Below are 21,524 nucleotides of genomic sequence, written 5' to 3' on the forward strand. Positions count from 1 at the left end.
CACATCTTTAAAATGAATTAATTCTATTTTTCATCTTAGGTTAAAACTAACTCTCAGGCCGAGGCAGAATTGTCTGGGAAGTTCTGCTGGTTTCAATCCAGCCTTTCAGCCAGTGGTCAAGGCCAGATTCTCAGCTGCTGGGAATCTTCATAGCTCCTCTGGGAAGCTACTAATTGTGATTTTGTTTTCAATGGCCAGAATTCTGTAGGCGCCTTCTTTGTTTTATTCTGGTAGCATGTTCATAGTAAATTTTATAAGGTGTTGTTCTTAAGCTGTTTAGCTGCAAAAGTTTATGAGAACTAGCAGATGACATGGAAATTCTTAGCCTGTGCTTTTCACAGCAACTATTCCTTTTTTTCACCGGTACAGTTGCACTGGGCTTAACTTGCTGGAGATCTCAGGGAAAATAGTCGGGCATTTTGTAAGCTCTGCACTTTGGTGATGGCTGCCTCAACAATGACAGAAGAATGATGATAATAAGCTCTTCTTGAGCACTAATTAACTGCAGCATCAATTAAAGTAGTTAGCGCGGGATGGGGTCACTCCTTTTTGCAAGGTTATGAGAGATTTTTTGTCATAGTTAATTCTTTTCATAACTGATCATTCTTGTATCTGGGTGATTCATCAATATTACAGTACTGAGCATTTCAATACTAGCGTTCTAGAGGCTGGAATCTTTATGAAACACTCCTCAACCATGCAGGTACATATTTTCAGAGTTTTACACAAAGGAAATGGGATCCAGACACAGGCTCCACTGAAATGCAGGGTAATGCTTTGTATGAAACATGTGCTTTGTCTTCATGTATATTTGCTAGTTCAGGTTTCCATTTTCAGTTCTTTTTGCCATTAGACTGGTAAGAAATGGGTTTGAGGGAAAAAGGAAGGGGTCATCCCCCTCTATTGGCACTCATGAGGCCACACCCAGAGAGCTGTGTCCATTTCTGGGCCACTCACTCCAGAAAGGACATCAGGGCACTGTAGAGTGTTCAGAGAAGGGCAGTGGAGCTGCTGAAGGGTCTGGAGCACAGGTCCTGCGAGGAGCAGCTGAAGGAGCTGGGTCTGTTTTGCCTGGAGAAAAGGAGGCTTATTGGGGGACCTTTTGTTGTCTTCAGCTACCTGAAAAGGAAGCTGCTGCCAGGTGGGGTTTGATCTCCTCTGCCAAATAACAAGTGATAGGACAAGAGGAAAGTGCCTCAAGTTGCATTAGTGGAGGTTTAGACCGGCTATTATGAAAAATTTCTTCATGGAAAGAGTTGTCACGTATTGGAACAGGCTGCCCAGGGAAGTGGTTGAATCACCACCCCTGGAGTTATTTAGGATGGGCATAGATGTGACAGTAAGGGACATGGCTTTGTGGTGGACTTGGCAATGTTAGGTTAACAGTTGGGCTCAATGATCTCAAACATATTTTCCAATTGAAACAATTCTGTTCTAAATGCTTAATGATTCTTACAGGCAGCAAAGGGAAAATCTCTGTTCTCAGGAACAGTTCTGGAACTTCTTTTGTTTCATAGAAATGCAGACACAGTACTTCCCAGAGGTTTTCTGGTTACAAAGAGTTTTTACTTTCATAGAAGGTATGGAAGTAAAAAAAAAATTCTTCTGGTTGTTTTGTTGCTCTTCAGTTGTGGTTTTTTGGGTTTTCTTGTTTGCAAGGTTTTGGAATAAGAGAGTTTTTTTATGACAGCATATTGCACCATTGTGACCTATTTTGCTGTATAACTTATTCAGTGTACAAAAACATTCACGTTTTCATTATGTTTTTGTTAGGCATTTTCATTTGGTGTTTGTGCTCATTGTACATGAACTCTAACACCTTGTAAAACAAATCATTATTCCTGCCCTAGACCTGCAAATTGAAAATGCCCCCACTTTTTAATTCATGCATTTCTTCAAACATTAAGCAACGGAGTCTCTAGAAATTGAATACAAAAGGTTGCTAATGTATCACACCCCGAATTACTGTCTCTCTCTTTGAAACTGCAGCTTTAACCTTTACAGGACAGAATTTTCTTATTTACCAGCTTGCTGAGACACAGGGAACATATGAAGCATAAAAAGAAAATATAATTGTAACAATAGAAAGGAGATGTAGTAAGAATGCTGGACCCCAAACTTTGTTTTACTACACTTAGGTAAATCTTTTCAGGTTGGTTTGATTTTAGGGGGGGGGGTGAGGGTGGGTTGGGGTTTGTTAGCTTGTTTATAGGGGTTTTTTGTTAGTTTTTGGTGTATTTTGTTTTGTGGGGTTTTTTTCCTTTTAATTTAGTCTGAATAGTTACTTGTTAAGGACCAACTGAAATGTCCAGCTCCAGCTTCGTTCAATCATTTCTATAACGCAAAGACTTGACATGCTGCAATCTCTGGAGGTTTAGTTGATTTCCAAGAACAGTGATTGAAGAATGGCAGATCATAATAGAAATATTTTACCTGTTAAAAAAACCACAATTGCATAGAAGACTTTTGTACACATTTGTGTTTATCCTTAGTTACCCAGTTTTCCAAGTGCTTAGATATTATCAATAATTCTCCTTCTCCAGAGAAACACAGAAGGCAGTTGAATCTCTTTGGAACAACACACCTTGTTTTTCATCCTCCTACTGTGGAGTTATTCGAAGAAGAAACGAATTCAGCGAAGCCCTGCAATAAATTGTTACAGCTGCCTAGCTAGTTTACTCAATTGGACATGATGGCAAAGGGCTCTTCTGAAATGTTCATGATGGCTGAAAGAGCAAGAACTGTGTTTTATTTTCATTATATTTAGTTATCTTCCTATTCTGGGCTATTTAAGACTTCTTGCAACCAAAATTTTCAGCCTTCTCAATTGAAGTTCCTCTGTGAATTTGTGTCAGCTTGAGGAAAAGTGGCATAATCCTAGAAAACGCTGAGCAGTCACTTCATATGAACAATTTTCAAAAAGTTTCTTTGGAATTCTTGAAGCATAAATGCTCTTTATAAAAACAGCTTTTTGACATGGGTTGCTAGTGGTTTAGGAGTTGATTCTAAGCATCCCATTGTGGACACTCTGGCAGCTTTCAATGATGCAGGCAAAAGTCAAATATTTGCTATCAGCATCATCTGTCATTGATCAATGACAGGTATCATATATACGTATATGTAGTTAGGAGGTGAAAGAATTCTGTACTTCTGGGATTGTTCTGTTTTCTTGATCAGCCAGTGGTTGTAAAGGGCTGTGTGATTCTGCTTTGCCTGCTTCATACACCAGATAAGTTGGTGGCAGAGGGACAATATGCTACATGTGGTGTAGATGGAGCCTGCAGCTGGTGGAGATTTCAGCAGGTTCTCTGTGTGTCTGGGGTCAGTGCAGAGCCGAGGCTTTGGGCTTGAGGGGAACAAGGTGGGGACCTGTGGCAGCAGCTCTGCACTGCCTGCCAGCACCCAGGGGCGGAATATCTGTCCAGGGGGAAGCTTAGCTGAGCCTGCATTTGCAAAGCATCCCTTTGGATGTGCTGGAGCAAGCAGCAGGGCTAGGATATTGCTGCAGCTGTTACGGAGCACAGAGCAGCTGAAGGAAAACAGAGAAAAACATCAAAACAAAGCATCCTGAGGAATTGCTTGGAAACATTCACATATTTCTTGCCTTCTGCTTCTGTCTCTAGACCTACATAGAGATTTTGACTGCTGGCCTTATCCACTTCATCAAGTGTATACCACAGGATGCTCCTCAGTTCAGTAGGGTAATATGGGGGAAAAAATCCACATGTTCATATGGAATTTTCTACATAGATTCTTTTAAAAGCTATCACTCCTGCCTCTGGAAATAAGCTAAAGGCTTGCTGATTTGGGGGTTTTTTGGTGGTTTTTTGGGTTTTTTTTGGTTGGTTTGGTTTTCTGTTTTGTTTTGGTTTTTTTGTTTTAAATTATTGTTAATTTAATTATTATTAATTATCAATTATTAAAATTAATTTATTTTTCATTTTTATTCTTTATAATTTTTTCTTTCTACCTTATTTTATTTACTTGCTTGTTTCTGTTTCTCCAGTGTCATTCTGTGCCTTGACCAGAGATTTTGGGTATTTCTAGAAAAATAAGCACCATTTTGAGGTGCTTTACAGGTGGTTTTGTTTTGGTTTTTTTTTAAGAAGTTTTCTGTTAAATGGTTGCTGGCTTATATGGAGGAGGGACGAGAGCTGTCAGTGAATGAGCTGTTAATTTTCTAGTGACTTTGAGCTTCTTTACCAAAGCTAGAGAGCAGTGCTTTAAAGAAAAATTGGTTCTCTTCAGGTATGCTTTGCAGTCAGAACATTCTAAGGATAAGAAGGATTTGTTATCCTATGTAAATTGTGAAATGCATCAATTTAGGTAAACTTTTATTTGAAATTCTTTTTTCAGTCAATACCATACAATTTGTGAAGGTAGCTGTGTTGTTGGGGACTGTTCATGTCATCAAGTGGCTCAGTGGCTGTGAAACATCAGGGCTACTTCCAGTCTGAGTAAAGGCTTAAGTACCAGAAATGGAAAACTTCTAATTGCATAATATATTTATTGATAAGTATCTGCTGCATCTTTTCTCTGAATGATTCATTTTAAAGTCACGTAGGAGCAAGGCTATGCTACTATGTAAATATTTTTATATTCAGTAACTCATCTGGAGAAGCTGGAATGATGTCAGGGATGAAGAGGAAATTCTGGGAAAAAAATGTTTTCTGCAATGTCTTGAATTGTATCCATCCCTGACAGCTGACAGCTGCAAGCACCAGGCAGAAAGTCCTCAACAGAGAGTACATTTAACAGGTTGCTTTGGGGGCTAATATTAGTAAGTGAATTATCATTTTTCCTTCTTACAGTGGTATTGTATTAAGAGCTCCCAAATGGTAATTTAATATAGCTGAGGGTCTTTAGAAGGTTTTAATAGCTTCTTAAGTAGCTAGAAACTGATATATCTATCCCTTGGACATAAAAATAGCTGGTATGAGCTATGATGGAGGTCTTCAGTTGTTCTGTATTCACTTTGGCCTACTGATGGAGAGATTTTTCCCAAGACCTGAAATAACCCTGAAATGTAGCAGGTTAATCTGCAACAGGTCAACAGGGAACTGATGCCCAAGATGTAGACATTTGGAGCCTGTTTTGATACCATTGGGAAGCATTAGTTTGAGCATTAATTTCTTGGCATTTTTAAAATGCTAGACAAACTTGTGTCTTTCTTACGGAAGAAGAGAAGGGTGGTGTCAGGCACTCGAAGAAAGGGAAGAACACTGTTTGTGGACTTGTTCTATTAGTGGCTCCTTGGCCAGCAGATCACTCACTCTCAAGCACTTACTGAAAAGAAGACTTGATTTAAACAACAGTTTTTGTGGAACACTGCGAGCTGGTGACATTTTTCTCCATCTGATAAAGCAGATGCTCACTCTATTCATTGCTCTGATCATCACTAGTGCTTAGGTACTTCTGCTTTCTTTTGAAGGCAAGGGAGTAAAGGTGGGTTTCCTTTATCAGAATCTGTCTCTGCAGTCTAAAGGAGATGCTCATGGTACTTCTGTTAAAACAATCACGCAAAACTTTGGAGAAGCAGCATTGATCTATGCTTTTGCAAGGCTTGATACCAAACCTTAGACAAACCAATCCACATTTTAAACTGCAACGCTTTCATCCACATCAGTGGATGCAGCACTCAGAATTACCACCAGTGGAGCTTTCCCTTGTTAGCAGCTTAAAGTTGCATGAAAGCAATGTTCCAAGCAATGTTCCACAATCTACTGACAGTGGAGGATTCTGCCTAACTTCACACTAAGTTAAAAATAAAATCAGCATTACATTTTGAGGCAAAAATCCTTTTGTTTTCCTGAATAAAAGCAGGTCTGTTATCAATCAGTTCTTCTTTTGTTCTTTCTCACATCAGAAGGATTTGAATTCCCCAGTTTTTGTGTAGGGTTTTGCACCCTCGTGGACTATGAATTCACTTTGCTTGGTACACCACCAGCAACCACAGTTTGCACCAGTGCCCGTAGTAGGAACCTGGGGACAAACATGCATAGAGCTGTGGTGGACATGGTCAGTCTGTCACCAAAACAGACTGCCAAAGTGTCCTAGATGTGGCTGGTTGATCTACTTTCTCTCTGTTCCCCCTCTCCACTGTGGCCACCTGGGTACTTCAGAGACACCAGTTGAGAAATGGGTCCTCTTAATTTCAACAGACTTTGACTCCTGCATGACATTGAGGAAAGTTAAGCTTTCCTGACCTGAGCTATCTCTTCCTGCCTTCTCAGGTCATGGGGACAAAATGGTGGCTCTTTGCTTCCCAGGAGCATTCTTAACAATTTCTGAAATTAAAGATTTTTCTCTTAACTTGCAAATGATGGCACACATGACAAGTTGGGTATAACACGGTCATGTGTGCTGGTACTTAGAAGGTGAGAAGATTTTGAGGTTTATGCTTTTCTCTATTGCAAAAATGGTTGTTTGCATAAACCTTGTTTTTATGCTGACAAGCTGATATATTACTGTGGACACACAACTGGCTGTTGGCTGATATAAGAGAGAAAAACCACAGTCATCTTAATGCTGGGAGATTTGTCAGTATTAGAAGAAACAGATGTCTTGGAAGAGAAAAGATTAGAAGGGGGAAAATTTGAGTATTCTGGGTAGTAGTTAGATGTGTTCCAAAAGTGAAGAGGAAAGATTCATTGTGCGTTTTGAGCATAAACTCTTTAATTTTCTTTGATTTATAAAACATCAGCTGGTTTCAGTCCAGTATCAGAGTGCTTACACAATAAGACAGTCTTAATTAGTCATTTCAGTTTAAATTGGCTGGAGTTTTGATGTTAATTGAATTGTTTTCCCTTTGCAGGGACCTCAGGGGCCTCCAGGACAAAAGGTAGAGTATAAACAACAATGCTGTGAAAGTGATTATTCCTCTTGTGCCAAATTGCATGCAGAAAAGGTGAATGGAATAAGCTACTGTACACTGCATTGAATCAATTAGCTTAGGTTCTGAATTTTGTTTTTGCAAAATGGAGCCATATAATGTGAGCCACAAGATTTCTCATTTCCCCCATCATGAGAAGTTCAAGCAATGCAGAGCAGACTGTTTTCAATCTGTCTGCTTAACTTATGGGTGAAAAGGTCACTATAATTTTCTCATTCATAGACTGGTGCGATTAGGAAACCAAAGTTAAAGCGTTGCGAAAGGTGGGGAGATAAAGTTTCTGATTAAATGCATGTCTCTACTCAAGTAGATCAGTGCCATATGACTAAAGAATTGACGAGCAGAAACAAAGGACGTAGGTGTTGCTGATAAATAGGGCTTGGTCGGTGGTGTTCAGGTGGTCTGCCGGTGTCTTCCTGTTCCTTCGGTAATCTGAGACCTGACTTCCTGGGAATGCCTTCAGCCTTATTTACACTCATTAAAGCTGACTGCCTCGGTTTGATTGAGTGAGTTTAGGATTTATGGAATTCCACCACTAAAACAGTCCTCAGAATATCAGCAGTAACAGCTAGTGAGTGGCACTTTTCCAGCATCTGACTCATGTACCACCAAGGTGAGTAATTTTCTAGCTGATTTCAAAAGATCGAAAAGTTGTGTGAAAGATATTTAATAAAACAGCTATAATTTGTATAAAGGAAAAAAAAAAGAGGAAGGATAAGCAGTATTGACATATGTGAGAAGGATGCCTGCTTTCCTTCTTCTGATATAATGTTCTTTAGAATGAAGCATCTGTTAAAATGAAACTTTCTACAAAAGAAAGAAATACCTGTGATATGTAAAAACATAATCCCAAAGTACACAAATTGGTGGAATTTTGGCAGCTGTGGGCTGTGCAGAGTTTGCACGGTGAAGGAAAGGACTACCCTTCGTGTTTGGCTGTGCAGGAATGTGGCTCATGTCTCAGTTGCCATTGCAAAGCTATACCCTGAGAATTGTTGAGGAGGATATTTTGCGTGTACAACATCAGCAAAACCCACGTGCTGATAAACATTTGAATATCTGATAAACGTTTACTTATCAGAGTAGAATCAGCTTCATTTTACACTTTCTAATGTCCTGTGTTTCATAAGAAGAATAATCAGTTGCCACTGAGAGGAGGGAACTGTTATACATAGGATAGTTTATTGAGGTGGATGGTTTAATGCCCTCCTGAGCTTTGCCCTCTGATTTTCTGGAAAAATGATACAGAGATGTGAAACTGTTCACTCAGGCCCCTTTCCAGTAGCTTAAAGCCATGGCCATGCATCCAGCAAAAAGAGACAAGAAGGATGCCAAAGTGGAAACTTTGAGAGAAAGGGGAGAGCATTGTGAGTCAAGCTGGGATGTGGTGTATTATTTCTTACTGATTCAAAGCTCTGTTACTAGCCCACGGAGGGTTCTTGAGACCCTCATGAATTGGTTCCTTTTCCTCTTTCACAGGATTTCCCAACTCTATTAACTGACAGATGTCTGCATCCATTTTGAATGCATTTCCTTTGGGTGTTGGTGATAATTTTAGAGACACCTCTAAGCAAACTGGGGGGAACTGCCGTGCAGCAAATTCTTTCAGTTGCCTTGCTGAGCAGCACCATCTTTATAAAATAAGAGGAGAATGCTGTACAAGCAGATGCAGCTTTCCTGCTTTCCTCATGATTTGTGTTTTCACTAAACTTCCATAGCAAGTTGCACAAGGTCCTTCAAAAAACTTATCCATCACATAGAAATTTACAGTATGAGAACTTTGTAAAAAAATCCCTTCAGTGTTACGTCATTGTTAATTTTCTTGTCCTTCTTTGTCACTTGTGTTTGGCCTGTATTGACCTTTTAATTCTGATTGTGCTAATAATGGTGCAGTTTCAAAGTAATTTGTTCTTTCAGACTGAATCACTGCATATTATCTTTTAAAAGCCTTGAGATTGATTGGTGCTACAAGTTATTGAGCTTGAATGATCCCTTTAGAAGCATTTATAGTTTTGTTCAGGTGCTATATTTGATTGCATGGGATCAGTCTCTTATGGAGAGCATTAAATGGAATAGCATTTTAATTCTAACATTTCTTGTGAAGCATCCACAACATTACAAAACATGAGCTTGAGGCTTGTTTCTGGAAAAGGCCATACAGTCTTTAAAATGTACAACATGAGAATATGTCTAATTAGTATAAAATCTCAACTGAAAGGAGAGCTCAGCTTGGATAAAAATGAGTTCTTGAAAAATTTATTGCAGTTCCAATAAGCAAACATTCACCATTATTTCTAAACACTGTATTATGAGATGAAAGGTTTCATGACCTGTTTAATTTGCTAAACACGGGCATCTGTTTCCCTCCAGGGTTCTGTCGGAGTGCCTGGTGTTCCAGGGAGAGATGGACAAGTGGTGAGTTCTCTGACTTTTTCAGCACTGCCAGTATTTATGTAGTGGATTAAAGCAATTTTGGTCTTGTTCACATGAGCAATATGCAACCTTATATCCAGAACTGTGGTTTCAAATTGGCTTCATGGAAAAGACCATATAATGTGCTTTGTGCTCTGAAGTAATTTTTTTCTAGTTTTACCTGAACAAGCAGCAAATGTAATTAATTATGCTGAAAGTCTGGGGTTCAAATTTGGTGATGACTGATAGGCTGTAGAAAGAAATGCATATAAATAGTGTGTTACATGAGTCAGGATATTTAACAAACAAAGGGTTTTTTACTTTTTGTTAACTCAGTCCCATAATGTGAACACATTGATACTGGGTCATGATGTGGTGCCAATACATTGTTAATACAACCTATAAATAGAGAGATAAAAAGAAATGGAAGTGCATCTGGAGGATAATTTGAAATTGAATTTAGGGGATGAAAACACAGAGGAATAAATCGAACAAATATTTTTGAATACAACCAAGAAGAAATGCTAATTTAGGCAAGTCACTATCATAGTTCAGAATGGCCCTCCATAAGGAGAGGTCACAATAAAGCAGCAGGGCATTGCTAAGGTTTCTTGACAAATCTGGGTGATGAAGTTTAAATAGTATACCTCCTTGACTGTAAAGAGTATTATCCATCTGTTGTTCTCACAAGCCCTAGCATTCCTTGTGAACTTCAAAAGCACTGGCAAGGGATGCCAAAAAGAAAATGTATGATATATATGTTCAGCAGGTTCAAGCAGCAGCAGATGGTAGTGTATAAGGGTGGTATTAGACAATCCTCTTTTCTGCTTCCCTCACTAAGAGCCCTAGGAATAAGTGTTGTTTCAAATAATTTACTTTTAGTTCTTCTTTCCTAAAAAGGAAAAAAAATAATGTATTGTTTCTAAGAGCATAATACACAATATTAGACCTGTGTTTTCAGAGTGGTTATAAGAAATAATGTAATAATCATATATCTCACTTTAGTGATAGTGGTAGGAATTTATTTTAAACTATTCTGAGTATTACAATTAATGTGAAACAACAAAATAAGAAATATTTGGAATTAACTATATATATATACACACACACACACACACACATATGTATATATAGATATACACATATATATATATTTAATATCAGAATTTATAAGAAAATAATATGAAACAAAAATTGCAGTAAGTCCTCAGATTTTTTCCTTCATATTTTATAACTGCTTTCACTTGCAACAGAAACACTAGACAGTGCTTACCAACTGAGATGCTCTTGCTGTACATGATTCAAGTAATTTTTGTGGTGTGACTGAAAGGCCAGTGAAAATTTACTTTGTGGCATATCTGTAGGAATATGTAAGACTGGGTAGGTGAAGTTGGAAACTGCTTTGAATAGAATAGAACTGATGATTCATATTTTATTCAAGAACTTTATTTTTAATAGTAATCATGCAAACTCCTGCCAGAAAAATTCACTCAAATAAGCAGAAAAAAATGATATTATTGAAATGTGTCAAATGTGTGATTAATGTGTCATTTTGGGAGACAGGAAATTTTTTTAAGCTCTTTGGCAAGGTTGTTGCATGTCTATTTTTAGGAGACCACATAGACTTATCTGCTGTCATGTTTCAGGGGGCATAAAAGGAAAGTGCAGTTGAACATTATGGGAAGATGAAAACACATCTTTAAATGTTGATTATTAATTTTAAGTTGTGCTTTTAAAAAACTCCAAACTTTTCAATTTATGGGTATCTATTTGATTTACTTCAACATTCATCACATCTATAAGTTTGCAGACATTTTAAAATTATTACCACTTTATTAAAGATGTCAGTGTGTTTTTAGTGTAGCTGGACTGCTTTACTTTTGACCTTTAAAAAAAAAAACCTGAATTACTTAAATGAAACATAGGTACCAGGACAAAAGCCACACAGATAAAAATAAATTGCTCTTACATTCTTTAGTTTGATTTCTGAACTATTGGTTGATATTGACTAGAAACCACTTCCTTATTTGCAAAAAATATATTATTTTCATGTAACACTAGGCAGATGCAAGTTGAATGTTGTTATCTCTTTAATAAATAGATTTAAAAATTCTGTTAGCTTGGAAACAGTAGTAGAAATGAAGTTTAAACTGAAGCAATGTTTGCCTAAAGTTAGAAAGTATAATGCAGCCTAGCAATCCCATGTTAATATTTTGCTATCAAAAGGTCCGTTCTTCCAATTTCTATGAAAAAACAGATTCTCAGTGCAGTGCAACGCACAAGATGTTGATGAGGACCAGTGGTGATTTTAAGAGCTGGGCTGTACTGTGAGCCAGCTGCTGGCACTTCTGGCTTTACTCATTGAGATTCATGGTGACTTGCAGAATAGTTGGGTTCAACTTGCATGTGTGCTGCGAGTCATCCTCTTTTTAGAAGTTACGTAGTTAAAGGATCTTAAAAAAGCTTTACTGTCTTGGTTGCCTTTTGGTCAGTGAGCTCACTCTGTCAGACAGCAGCGTGTGCAGTGCACTAAGTTCCAAGTTAATATTTTTCCTTGGTTTAAAAGGCAGCGAGTGTTAAGCACATGCTTAAAATTAAGTGTGCGAATGCTTTTCTCTTTTGGACAATGAGGTGTTTTTCAGCTGATGAATGTCAGCAGTGAATTAGCTTTGCTCTGTCCTCAAGCAGTTGAACAAAACAGTTAGGTAATCTCCATCATCTACGTGCCTCTGAATTTTCCTTTTTCTTTGTTTTCACCTCTTCTTTAATTGAAATACTGAGCTGTGGGAGATGATTGACAAGTCTGACCATAGGTCTGGGAATGAGATCATAAATTCTGAGTGCACTTAGAACAGGCTTTTAATCCCTTAACATATGAACCACTTGTCTTAGACAGTCTCTAGATATTAGAGTAAGTGTAATTTTACACAACCCACATGTTTTTGCAGGACTGTTAACTAGTAGATTTTTCTTGTATTTAGCATAGCAAAATCACTGCCATAAAACCTTCACACATTAGGCCAAATCCAGTGAAACATTACAGGTAGTCTTGCAAGGACATTTACAGTCTTCATTTGTTCCTACATTTGAGAAACTACAGCAAGTTTATCTTGAGAACAGTAACTGGAAAGGAGCTGCTTAATAATACCTGCAGCTGGAAAGAGTGTTATTTTTGGGATGGACCAGAACCTGCTGAAATAAGGAATCTTTCTGAGTGCTCCTTTTCCTTTGCAGACTGTCGTGCAATCCGCAGGTTTCTTTCTATCACAATGCAATGAAAGATAAACTTCCCTTTCTTCCATCCCTGGCAGAAGCTCCTCAGGCACTCGAAAAGTACAGAAAAGCATTAGTTCTGTATGGAGCTGGGATCTAAGGATACCACATCCATACATTAATCATGTTCAAATGGCCACAAAGGGCTTCTTGGAAAGTTAAACTCTGCAAGTATAGAGCATATATATATTCTGGTATTTGCTAAGTGGTGCTGATTTGATAAGGGCTGTCAATGACTGCAGCAGCACACAAAGAGGAAAACAGAGATTCCTTAAGTTAAGATGGTATTTGGCCTGAAGGAACCCCAGTTTCTGGAGTTTGTGCAGATAACTCTCTTTGTTATAAATAAGAGTTTGTCTGGAGTGCATAAACCCCTCACTCCGAACTTCCATAAATTGCTTTTTCTTACATAGTACTTGATATTTTGGTGGGGTTTTTTGTAAGGGCATATTAAAAACAAAATGAGTGGTCAGAATAGATCCCTTCATTTCAAATTCTTCTGGTAGATTTGCAATAGCAATATGATAAACCTCAGAACAATTTTCCTTCATATCAGTAGATTCAGAGTCGGGGTATGCACATTTCTTACTGCTTTCTTCATGCTTTTTGTTTCTCTAATTTTCATGTATTTCCTTATTACTGTATACAGTGCTGTCTAGGAACACATTTTGAAGGTATCAAATTTCAATTTCAGCAAAAGGAGGAAGGGTATGCATGTACTAACATTTTTTAAATAAAGGGAGGAAACATTATAATTGTAGTTCACAAATTCTCAGACAGGTTTGCAGGCCAGCTGAGTCTTGTTGAAGAGCTTTTCCACTTCATTTCAGTTGGTGAGTGGGCCAGGAGAGATTTCCAGTCCTTAAACAAACAATTTTAAGTTACTTTTGAGGGGTGCAAGAAGCCAGTTGAAAGGAATTGAATTCAACCCTGGTTTGAAATGGAAATCATAGTAACATATATGAAAAAACTCTTCTTTTACCCTCTGTCCTCATCTATGTATTTTAGAGTAAAATTAGAGTGGATTAAGTTTGGGGCCTCTTGTGTTTCCTTATCCTTAAATTGATTACATTCTAGTGACTGAAAAATATAGCAATACTGACAGCCTTTCTTGCAGGGTGAGGTGGATATCAACCAGCTGGTGTAGAGGGTTATTGCATCTCACCAAAACCAAACCTATTTCAGAACTGCAGCCTCTGGGCTGTTTTTCTGTTACAAACAAGAAAAGCTGGGGCCTCCAGCCATGTTATTTTTAGCTGATTAATTCTGGATATGAAGGTCTATGCCTCAGGGGCAGAAAGCACTCCAGTGAGGAGAAGCATGCTTTCAACTGCCTCAACTCCTTTAATATGGACTCTGGTGGGTAATACATTTTCAGACCTGTTATGAAGTAGATTTTATGAGTTCATATTGACAGATTTCTTTCTCATATTACCAGCAGAGCCCAGGCAGTGCTCTATACACCTGAGTACTCACCAAATTCAGATTCATTTCAGTGTAAGCATTAGTACTGCCCCTACCACAAGAGTACCCGAGGAAACTGCCGTGCCTGTTTATTGCGCAGAGCGCTGAAAGTTGTTCTTTGCCCAAATACAGGAAAGAGTTAGGGGGCTGGTCAAGTTACACAAAGGCAAGATAAAAATAACTTCATATGGAAAAGAAGTCAAGGGTTACCTAAATAGTATTTCTAATGCAGTATTTGCATGTTTACCAATGTGGGGCATGATGTTTGTGCATCTGGTAGTTTTGTTGCTGCTGTGGTGCAGCAGAACCTGGATAGAGAGGATGTTCAGATAAGATGGTGCTGGTACCCCAGCATCCCATGGAAGCTCTTGCTCTTTCCATCACAGTGTCAGTTAAGCTGCACATTGCTGAGGTGGCCTTTCAAAATTACAGCCCACCTCAGTGCCAGGAGGGAGAGTTGTATTTTTATTTTGGTGTATCATGGTAGTTCCACACAGTGCTTGTTGCCCAGGACAGCTTCTGCACTGTGGTTTAGCTGAGAATAAGAATGCAGAAGGGCAGAAAGGGCAAGTAACAATTGCTTTGAATTGTATTGAGACCCTTAACACCTCCCTACAGCATCTTCCCCACTGTCCATCCCTTTTAGGAAAAAGTTCCAAGGGGATGCTCTCAGGGTACCTTCACACAATTTCTCTGGGTCTTACATATTTTTCTTATGTGAGGTTGCAGTTTAGCCCTCATAAATTCTCTAACTGGGATCATGGGTTGGGTATTATAGACACTAGAAAGTTTTAAAATTATTGCCATCACTCTGTTTCTGAGTGATGATTTGTCAGAAGTTCATGACTGGAGAAAGGAGAGCTGTGAGTTAAAGTTAGATGTACTATAGAAAAAAATTACTCTTTAAACTGGAAAAAAATACTGTCGAGGACATTTGGAGTACTGTGTCCAGTTGTGGGCTCCTCACTGCAAGAAAGGCATGGACATACTGGGTAGAATCCAAGTAAGGGCCTCAAAGTTGATCTCCAGAGGTGCCTTTTAAGTTCAAACATTCTGTGATTCTATGAAAGAAAAGATAAAAATATGCAGCCTTGGTTTGAAACATAGCTGATGTGCAGAAGACAATTGTTTTTGCAACCTAACACCTTTGCTGTCAATGCAATTAAAGAGAGACTACAACAGCAGTCAGGAAAGACATTAGCCATGACCTGGTGAATGTAAAAAACATGTGACATTGAGGATTTAGCTTTATAGCTTCTTCCATTTATCAGGTTGAAAAGCAGCCTGATTTAAATTGTTGCACTGAATGACATTGTTGAGTGTCTGGTGTTCCTTGCATGCATCACTCCTTGAACAGCAGGGTCATCATCTTCAGCCTCTTAAAGGTCAGCTGTGCTTTTTCTCATCTCCAAAACACTAACTTGTGGAGCTGAAGAGTACTTATGCAGCATTTTACACTCCAGCTTTACTCTTACAGCATTTTGCACTCTGGTTTTAATACATGCTTTTAGTAATAAATAGATAAATAAATAAAAGTAACTAAACAGAAGAAAAATAACTAACTATACTTCCTAACAGAAATATTTTAAATTATTTTCATGCCAAGAATCAAAATAGTTTTTTGGGATGAACATGTCTAAAATGACGCAGTATCTGAGTAGGGAAGAGCTATCAATCTACTCGTCCGCAAAAGTTAACAGCCTCTTGCTTCATAACTACTTTGAGCAAAGCATTTTTATTTTTGTTTTGTGGTTTGGATTTCTTGTTTATTTTGGGGGGTTTAAGTTAAGGCCTACTGGAATTGTAAAAATATTGCACATAAAGCCAGACTTCCATGCCTGCAAGACACGCAGAGTGACAAAGGGAGGCTCCCTGGCACAAAGCTTGTTTAGCTCTGCACTGGGAATGTTCATCAGGGCTAGGATATAGAAATCTTATGGGCTGTACATTTTCACTTCTTTTCACTGATTCTTTTTATAGACAAGAAAATAAAGGTCTAACATAGGGAAAGGAATATTTTCCCTGTTCTTGTGAACATCAGAAATGGAACGATAATCACTTAACATCAGAAATGGAACGATAATCACTTAAATAAGGCACAAGGTCATTTCTGTGTTATCCTTCTAGGTTTGCCTTCAATCTTTCCCATTCCCAGAGCTAGTTTCTGCACTTCAAGTACCTCTGCCTAGTATTTTCAGTACTGTATGTGGTGCTGAGCATCGCAGAGTTGCATATAGGACAAAGGTGCAATTGCTGGTATGAATGGGGATTTACTGTGACTAGGTGACAGGCTGAGGTTTTCACTTTCTCCAAAGAAAATAATTTTCTTGTTCCATTTATGCGGTCTCCTTTTTGTCACAGCGGTAGCCCTCTGCATCCATAGCACTGATATGTGAACCTGGGAGGAAAGTGCAAGCTTGGGGAGACTTCAACCTTTTGCTTAGAGTTTTAAGCCCCTGAAAGCATCAGCCGACAGCAGCTGTTTGAAAATGAAGGGGACAGAAGCAAGCGTGCTTAGGGTGTGGGGATGAGGAGAAACAAGTGTATATTCATGGGTCCCCTCTGCTTCATTTTGTCAACTGACAGTTTTCTTCAAGAGCCTTTTAGGTCAATCCTTGAGGACACTCGCACATAATCTCCAACAGCTTCAAACCCTGAGCACTCATATATCAAATGCCTGTGCCGCTTTCTCAGCCTCACAGCTACTGTAGTACAAAGGGGCCTTGAGAAGGGGCTGACACAAGTGACTATTTTACTCCCTGGGAGCTTAATGGTACCTAAAATTTTTTGCTCTGGCTTGGGAAATGCCTCACTAGAATTTTGCTAGAACTTTGATGATTTTGGTTTGTTTTTTGAAACAGTCTAAGTCTTGATGAAATTAAAATGTCATTAATGATTCCGTTACCTAATTTAGAAGTACAGTGGAACTTGATTTCACGGACAATCAGAGTTAATACATCGATGATTAAATCTGCCTGCAGAAGTAAGAAAGAGATATGTTTTTAACAGGAGACTTTTGTGGAAGACTAGAAAATATGTCTTGTGTTTGGAAAAGCCTTTATCTAATTGTCTCTGTAACTTTTGAGTAGAGGATTGGTTCATCATGTGTACTAATTTGAACACTGTGTGAAAATTGTTCATTGAATTACTGATAGAAATTACTGTTCCATTACTGTTAGCTATTGGATTTAACTTTTCCACATTTTTCTACACTCAGATAGCAAAGGGCAGGCTTTTAGAAGGACCAAGCTGCAGACTTTGAAAAATCTTTCTTTGGCTTATATTTTAATGTGCTTTGCCATGTTGGAAGTGTGATGCCGTTCTCTATGTGAATGTTATCAAAGATATTTCTTGTGAAACTGAGATATACATCTGCAGAAGCTTTTACATACTAAGCCATAAGCTCTAGTTGTTTTACAATAAAGTCTAACCATTACATTATTTTATCTAGAATGATTATCTGTCATTTTCCCAGAAATGCGGGATATAAACACTAAAAAATATTTTTAGAGGGTTTTTTTGTTTGACTTGTTTTTTTTTTTCTTGTTGGCTTCTTTTCTTTATTTTTAAAATTGAGGATGGGAAAGAAGATTGAAAATAAGTGTTATTTGCTGATTGACTCATGAAAATAATTTATGACTCCTTAAACTGCAGAAGAGTAATACACTACCCATTGAACATACAGAAAATTTGGAGCATTGATGTAATGCAGACAGTTTTTAAATCTTTTAAAACCACTTTTCAACCACTGGTATAAAAAATGGATAAGCAAAGTATATTTAAAAAATTGAAAAGCTCCCTGCTTTTCCAAATTCTTCCATTTCTGAAACAGGCCCTTCTCTTTTTTTTTTCATTATCTGTTTTCTGTCTGAGACCAGAAGCACAAATGTCAAAATAAATTAAGACAAGCCTTTCTTGCAGCATTTCTAAGTTGTAGAGAAGAGGAAAACATTGGCAGTCTTGCTGGGAAGACTGTGCTTTTAAGGCTAATTGGACTGATTTTAAGAATCAGGAGTCACAGGTCTCCTTCCTGTTTAGTATGACATCTGTGTGTTTCCACCTTTTTCAGAAGAATAATTTCTTACCTTGCATGGGTTTGAGTTAACCCACCCTAACTGACAAAATAAGTCATTTTAGTGCCCAGCTGTGGACTACATCTTTGCAGAGTCTTTTAAAATTGTGTTTATCATTACTGACCCATTCTGAGAAGGTTTATATATTTCATCATGTCTTTCTTAACTTCGTCTTTCTTTTTGTTTGCCTTTAGGGTGAACCTGGTTTGCCTGGCATAGCAGGAGAGAAGGGAGAAGCTGGGCTCAAGGTCAGTATTGAAAAAGAATTAAAAACAGAAGCACAGAGCATGTGAGTGCATATGTAGATGACAGTCGTGCTTTCCAACTTGGGTTTATATTCTGACTGGCTTTTAATGATCTGCTCCCTCCAGTGATCAGGGCTGTAAGAGGCTTTACACATCTCACCATAAAGAAGTGTTTTCTTCCGCTGTGCATGTATAATTCCCGTCGGTGGCACTGATTCATAGGCATCCACTGCCAGCTGAATGCAGTATGCCTGCAAGTGTTTGGGAATTTGGGGACCTTTTCAGAAAGGCTTTGTTTGTGCCCCTTACAATGTGTTTCAGGCTTCTTTTCAAGAACTGCTGTGGTCAGTTCTTTGACAAATGTCAGGGTGAAGTCTTGAGGGCTGATCCTGCTATTCTGGAAGTTAGCAACAAGCCTCATTAGGAGCATGTCTCAGCCTGTATTTGTTACATCAGAATGACTCTTTGCCCTTTATTGTTCTATAGTTTGTTCTGATGTTTTAATATTGAACAAGTGAAATAGAACATAAAGCTTATGATGATATCTTCATTTAAAAGAAAACTCTACTTGTCCAAGATGATGGGATCTGTGGGCCTCTTGGAGGGGATAATGCTAATTTCTAATCCCATCAGCTGCGAGTGAGCTCCCTGGTGCACATGTGCTCCTCAGCTGATTCTGTGCATCATGCTGCTGCTGACAGACATGCAAGGCAGCCTCTTTACATTTACTGAGTGGCTGCTTGTCCATCAGGAATGAAAACAAACCATTTGGGAGCATGACCTTTTCTTACTTTGTGTAGAGAAGAAGCCAAATTATGGCAGTTGATGCTTCATTCGTATTCACAGCTGTAGTCCCTGAGTTGCCTAGCGACTGCCAGCCATCAGAAGGGGCAAGGATGAGCCAGAGTGCAGCTCTGAGCCACAAATGCAGAGATGAGTTGTCAGGGTCAGGCTGGCGTGCAAAAGTGCTTTTGCAGTTTCTCAAGCACGTTTTAATTTTGAAAAATAGTAATGGCTATAAGCCATCTTTTTGTTACAGAGATTGTTACAGAGAATATAGAGAGCACTGAAGGCTCTTTACTCTGGAGCAGTCATGAATTTGTTCAGGACACTTAAGGCATTTTCTCTCTCTTGAGGAACCCTCTGAGCCATTGACAGAATCATAAGACTTCCCCTTCACATCCAGACTTTTTGTTTCTTTTGTTTGTTCCCAAAACAAGGAGAACCCCACGTAGGAGCCACCTAAGTCCCTGCAGGCTGTTCTCAAAGACTTATGCCTCTTTGTCAGGGTGTAGGACAAAATAGAGAGAGACAGGTCTTCACATGCAAACTGTTGAAGCTTTTAAAAAAAAATGTTCAAGTTGTATTGTCCATTGAGATCTGTTGAATTTACATTTTATATTGTCCATTGGAGATTTTCTTGTTGCATTGTATCATCTGAGATGTTGTCATCAGTAGTTACATAATTATTAGTAAGGATAATAAAACTAACATTAGTAATAACTAATGATAGTAAAGCTAACACTCAGATTTCTGCCTGAGTTAGTAACTTATGACTTCTTTGCTTCAATTATTTTCCTTAGGGTGACCCTGGAGAAAGAGGAGAAAAGGTGAGATGTTTCAATTCCTTTGTTGTGATTCTGTTTTGGGTAACTTGCTTGGAGTGTACTGATCCCGAGTTTAAAAATAAAAAACCACAGCTCCTACCTAGAACTTAAGTAGCACAGTGCAGCCTTTCCAAGGGTCAGATAATACCTGCTAATGGAAGTTATTGATCTGTGATTACTGCAGTGGGATTAGTCACAGAGTGCAGTGATTGTGTGTTAAAGGCTGCACAGATGAGCAATCACGCAACTAATCCTAACTGTGGTGAGTCTCAGAAAATGATGAGCCTGACTGAATCAATTAGAGATCCACACATTTCTCATAACTTGGTTTTGATGCTCTGACACGTGTGTGGAATAAAACAGTTAAGTAACAGAATGGTAAAACTACATAGACTCTAAGTGATACCTGGATAACAAGCTCTCCAGGTACTTAAAATAAAAATGGAAATGGAATAAAAAATAAAAATGGAGTGCTCCATTTGTGTTTGGGTCAGTTTAAGTAAGAACAAGGGAGTCTGCCCCCATGATCTCCAGTGATGCTGTCGGAGAGGCGCACTGATGGGGCTCTTACTTGCAGTGAGTTAGCAAGATATTGCTTCTCTGATGTCCAGTCAAAGCAAGGCAAGACAAGGGGGTGGAATAAGCTCCATGCTGCAGAAGGGAAGTATAGTTCTGCTCTGCCAGGCAGAACTGTGGCTGGTAGGAGCACAGTGGGTTTAGAGCTGAGCTTCCTCACCTGCTCACAGGGGCAGTTTGAGAAATAGCCTAAGACTTATTTTGATTAGGAATCCATGCACAGCCTCATCTTCTGCAAGTATACTGAGCTTATGTTTAAAAAGTAAGTTGTTTGTACTGAGGTGCAATTTACTCTTGAGAAATGTTTACTTGTGTCTTTGCAGCTACAACTGAATTTCGCTTCCAGATCCGTGTAAATCTGTATAATAGCAGCTGGAAGCATGCTTTGCCCGGGCTATCAGTTTCACATTTTCAAAAGCACACCATAAAAATAATCTAGGGAAATCTTGAAATTATGTACCCCACATGCAGAACTATGTAATCCTGAAATATGCATCATGAAATAATGATGCGTATTTCAGCTAAAATTATATTTTTTATGTACTTCAGTAATCCTTAGTTTATTTTCAGACATAAAAAGAATACCAATGAATTTTAATATGTATTGAACTTTTGTTACTTAAAACCATTCTATATTTCCATAATTATCCTTTGTCTTTTTCTAAAAATTGTGGTTACAGATCCCCTCCATATGCTTTATCATGTTAAATGAACTTGGGCTGACATTCCTTACTGTTACTCTTCCATGTTTCATGTATGTTTCCTTAATTACAGTGCTGCTAGATTGTTAGCTGGTTCTCATTGTATCAGCGGCTGTGATATATAAATTGCTAAGTCTTCTCCAAAAGGATTTCACATAAAGGTTTTCAGAACAATATGACAGACACTCAGTAATATTTGAACAGTACTACTGGTTGTCAGACCAAGGCCAGCAATGTGTTTTTAGTCTACTTAAGCTCTCTTTTAATCTGTATTTTTGGCA

The 21,524-nt window shown here is 38.4% G+C and overlaps 1 protein-coding gene across 1 annotated transcript in view; it reads left to right on the top strand.

Moving 5' to 3' along the window:
- COL25A1 (collagen type XXV alpha 1 chain) overlaps positions 1-21,524 on the top strand; it is a gene marked incomplete at both ends in the record, with an annotated part of 290,872 nt that overhangs the window by 214,313 nt on the left and 55,035 nt on the right. Inside the window, 4 exons of the mRNA XM_084204014.1 lie at positions 6,815-6,841; positions 9,263-9,307; positions 18,309-18,362; positions 19,943-19,969. Coding sequence (XP_084060140.1) covers positions 6,815-6,841; positions 9,263-9,307; positions 18,309-18,362; positions 19,943-19,969 — 153 coding nt within the window. The remainder of the gene's footprint in view (positions 1-6,814; positions 6,842-9,262; positions 9,308-18,308; positions 18,363-19,942; positions 19,970-21,524) is intronic.

This window comes from Fringilla coelebs (assembly GCF_963513975.1).
Source record: "Fringilla coelebs genome assembly, chromosome: 4".
Lineage (NCBI taxonomy): Eukaryota > Metazoa > Chordata > Aves > Passeriformes > Fringillidae > Fringilla > Fringilla coelebs.